The sequence below is a fragment of the Littorina saxatilis genome, linkage group LG17, assembly GCF_037325665.1.
Source record: "Littorina saxatilis isolate snail1 linkage group LG17, US_GU_Lsax_2.0, whole genome shotgun sequence".
Classification (NCBI taxonomy): Eukaryota; Metazoa; Mollusca; class Gastropoda; order Littorinimorpha; family Littorinidae; genus Littorina; species Littorina saxatilis.
The window spans coordinates 62502731-62506587 of record NC_090261.1 but is presented as its reverse complement, the minus strand read 5'-3'; the positions used below and the strand labels follow the sequence as shown (position 1 = coordinate 62506587).

Here is a 3857-nt window from a genome sequence, read left to right as displayed (position 1 = left end):
AAACAAGATAAAAATGTTTTCGAAAGAAAGACAAGAGTACAATGTTGTTTGACTCTCGCCGTCTGCTTCTGCTTTCTTCGGAGAGAGAGAGAGAGAGAGAGAGAGAGAGAGAGAGAGAGAGAGAGAGAGAGAGAGAGAGAGAGAGAGAGAGAGAGAGAGAGAGAGAGTATGAGAGAGAGAGAGAGAGAGTATGAGAGAGAGAGTATGAGAGAGAGAGAGAGAGTATGAGAGAGAGAGAGTATGAGAGAGAGAGAGAGAGTATGAAAGAGAGAGAGAGAGTATGAGAGAGAGAGAGAGTATGAGAGAGAGAGTATGAGAGAGATAGAGAGAGAGAGAGTATGAGAGAGAGAGAGAGAGTATGAGAGAGAGAGTATGAGAGAGAGAGTATGAGAGAGAGAGAGAGAGAGAGAGAGAGAGAGAGAGAGAGAGAGAGAGAGAGAGAGAGAGAGAGAGACAGTAAGACAGACAGTAAGGCAGACAGACAGTAAGACAGAGAGAGAAATTGACAGACAGAGAGAGACACACAGACACACAAAGATAAAGAGGCAATACCAAAGAGAGACAGAGACAGACAAAGGCAGAAAAAGGTAGAAACAGAATTATGGACACAGAGAAATGGAGACAGACGTGAAATTTGCATTTTGGTGTGGAAGGGGGAAACATACAAAATGTAATGCTGGAAACAAAACCCGAATGCATCCAAATTGGCGAGAGAAAGACAGACAGAGCCTCGTGAGTCTCATGATGATGATGAGAGGAGATGGTCAAACAAGGCAGGCGAACAGAAACTCTTCAAATCAGATAATGTTTAGCTCACGCAAAGGGAACATCAGCAGCAACTGAAGGAGAACCAGCCGGGCGGTGCAAGAAGCCATGCTTCAGCAGAGTGCATGAAGCGTGAAGCGATTTACCATCACCGCCTTCACAGGAACATGCTTCCATGCTAGAAAGGCCTGGCCGAAATGGGGGTGACGCACTATGGATGACGCTTTGCATTGTGAAGATGTCATTACGCGATGTTATTGCCGGAGACTTGGTGTGCCCTGGTCTCGGTCGTTCAGATCATTTTGGACATCAAATTAATGCTGCGTCGCCCTAAACAAATAACGCTTTTGGGTGTGACAAAAAAAACAAGTCGCGTAAGGCGAAAATACAATATTTAGTCAAGTAGCTGTCGAACTCGCAGAATGAAACTGAACGCAATGCCATTTTTCAGCAAGACCGTATACTCGTAGCATCGTCAGTCCACCGCTCATGGCAAAGGCAGTGAAATTGACAAGAAGAGCGGGGTAGTAGTTGCGCTAAGAAGGATAGCACGCTTTTCTGTACCTCTCTTTGTTTTAAATTTCTGAGCGTGATTTTAATCTAAACATATTGTATCTATATGTTTTTGGAATCAGGAACCGACCAGAAATAAGATGAAAGTGTTTTTAAATTGATTTGGACAATTTTATTTTGATCATAATTTTTATATATTTAATTTTCAGAGCTTGTTTTTAATCCGAATATAACATATTTATATGTTTTTGGAATCAGCAAATGATGGAGAATAAGATGAACGTAAATTTGGATCGTTTTATAAATTTTTATTTTTTTTTACAATTTTCAGATTTTTAATGACCAAAGTCATTAATTAATTTTTAAGCCACCAAGCTGAAATGCAATACCGCAGTCCGGGCTTTGTCGAAGATTACTTGACCAAAATTTCAACCAATTTGGTTGAAAAATGAGGGCGTGACAGTGCCGCCTCAACTTTCACGAAAAGCCGGATATGACGTCATCAAAGACATTTATCAAAAAAAAGAAAAAAACGTTCGGGGATTTCATACCCAGGAACTCTCATGTCAAATTTCATAAAGATCGGTCCAGTAGTTTAGTCTGAATCGCTCTACACACACACACAGACAGACAGACAGACAGACAGACACACGCACATACACCACGACCCTCGTTTCGATTCCCCCTCGATGTTAAAATATTTAGTCAAAACTTGACTAAATATAAAAAGAACAGGGCCGGAGTGCTATGTAAATTATGAGCAATTCTTCCAAGTCCATTCAAAAAAATATGACACTACCAGACTGTTCCTGCATATTGAGCCAGAAGTTTTTGTTATGGCAACTCGATGTTGCAGTTCCGGAGCAAATGATCAAAATTTCTTTGCGAATTTGCGTTCAAACGTGTTTTTCCCATAATATAACAATGCACAGCTCGAAAATATGGCCAAGAACAAATCTACGGTACTTTGAAGAAAGAAGAATAACAACATTGATATGATATGATATGATATGATATGTTGACAGACTGGTACTTAGGCTGTTGAGCCTTTGTCTGATCTTTTGATCAGTTGCTATCCTAGCTTAACTTGGAGCTAGGTAACCTACACGATCTTTTGACCGTGGCCTTTACGACTTGAAATTTATCGTGTGCGCTGTAAAATCTCCTTACCTTCAAAGCAGACGAAAAGCAGGCATCTTCATTTTCTTCCAAGGGAGAAATCGTTGGTCATAAAGTCTTGCAGGACCCAAACATACTTCTGCACGCTTTCTTTTCTTGTCATATTCAGTTGCTTCGCAAAAATAAAATGTCATTGGTTTTCTCAACTTGTCAAATCAGTCAAAACGACCGCAGAACACAGAACTTGGAAATGACACTGATTGAAATACGAAAGATCTTCGATGACGAAAGTATAAATGACGTCATATGGTCACACCTATCTCGAGAACTAAGCGTCGCTCAGAACCAGCGCCCTTCCATTAAAGCCAAAAGCAAAAATCAACCTTGTTTGCAGCTTTTAAAGTTGTATTTGTTGTTCTCGATCACAGGAGCTTGTATCCAAACCGCCGGTCGATCATTAGTTACTCTTTTATTTATACTAGTGAATAGTAGTAGTACGGAGGCTGTAGGGATGAAGGAGTAAATAATGATCGACCGACGGTTGGATACAAGCTCATGTGTTCTCAAAAGATTCATTATCACAGAAGGAAATTTGCAGCCAGCGATTTTATGGAAGGAAAGGCTTGAATAGAATAAGAAAAACAAATGTTGGGCCCCAACTAAGACCGAACTGGTTGTAATAAGGCAGAATTTATTGTTTTCTGTTATTCGCAACCGGAAATCGCCATCGCTCATGGGGCAGGCAACTCCCGTTAACCAGAGTGAAACCCTGGGAAAAATGCCCAGTACCTGTACTGGATATTCTTCTAAAGGCTTGCTGACATTTACACTCAAACAAGGACTTGAACTGAGAAACTGAAGCCATGCTTATGTGTATGACATTCCGCCTGTGCACGGAAAAAGTCTGGATCGATAAAAAGGCGAACGGCTCAATTGTGACATTGGAAATGCACGTGATACAAAATATGAGGACATTACTTTTCTCTTTCTTTGGTCGATATATTTGTGAATGTATTGTTTTGTCAATAACAAACGTTCCAACAACCTTCCTTTCTTGTTTTATGATTCTTCTTATGATACTTATGTATTTTCTTACTTTTACGCCAAAGACAGGAATGGCTTCAAGAGTGTGAACTTGTATGAACATCATTCTTGCTTCAATCAAGAATTTATCCTTTATGCTGCAAAAATGATGAGTGTTGAGTGATGGCGACGGGCGGATTGGCTTGAAGGTAAGACGCCGGCCTCCAAAGCGGAAGGTCGTAGGTTCGAATCGTAGGTTGGGCCTTCGATGCGTCCATCCGACAATGTGCCTGACTGATTGCTTACCTGTGTCTCTATCCATCCGACAATGTGCCTGACTGATTGCTTACCTGTGTCTCTATCCATCCGACAATGTGCCTGACTGATTGCTTACCTGCGTCTCTATCCATCCGACAATGTGCCTGACTGATTGCTTA

General features: G+C 41.0%; 1 protein-coding gene across 1 annotated transcript in view; it reads right to left on the bottom strand.

The window, feature by feature from the left end:
- LOC138952046 (uncharacterized) overlaps nucleotides 1-1091 on the bottom strand; it is a 21349-nt gene extending 20258 nt beyond the window's left edge. The window contains exon 1 of the mRNA XM_070323622.1: nucleotides 818-1091. Coding sequence (XP_070179723.1) covers nucleotides 818-875 — 58 coding nt within the window. The 5' untranslated portion in view covers nucleotides 876-1091. The remainder of the gene's footprint in view (nucleotides 1-817) is intronic.
- Nucleotides 1092-3857: the final 2766 nt, after the last annotated feature.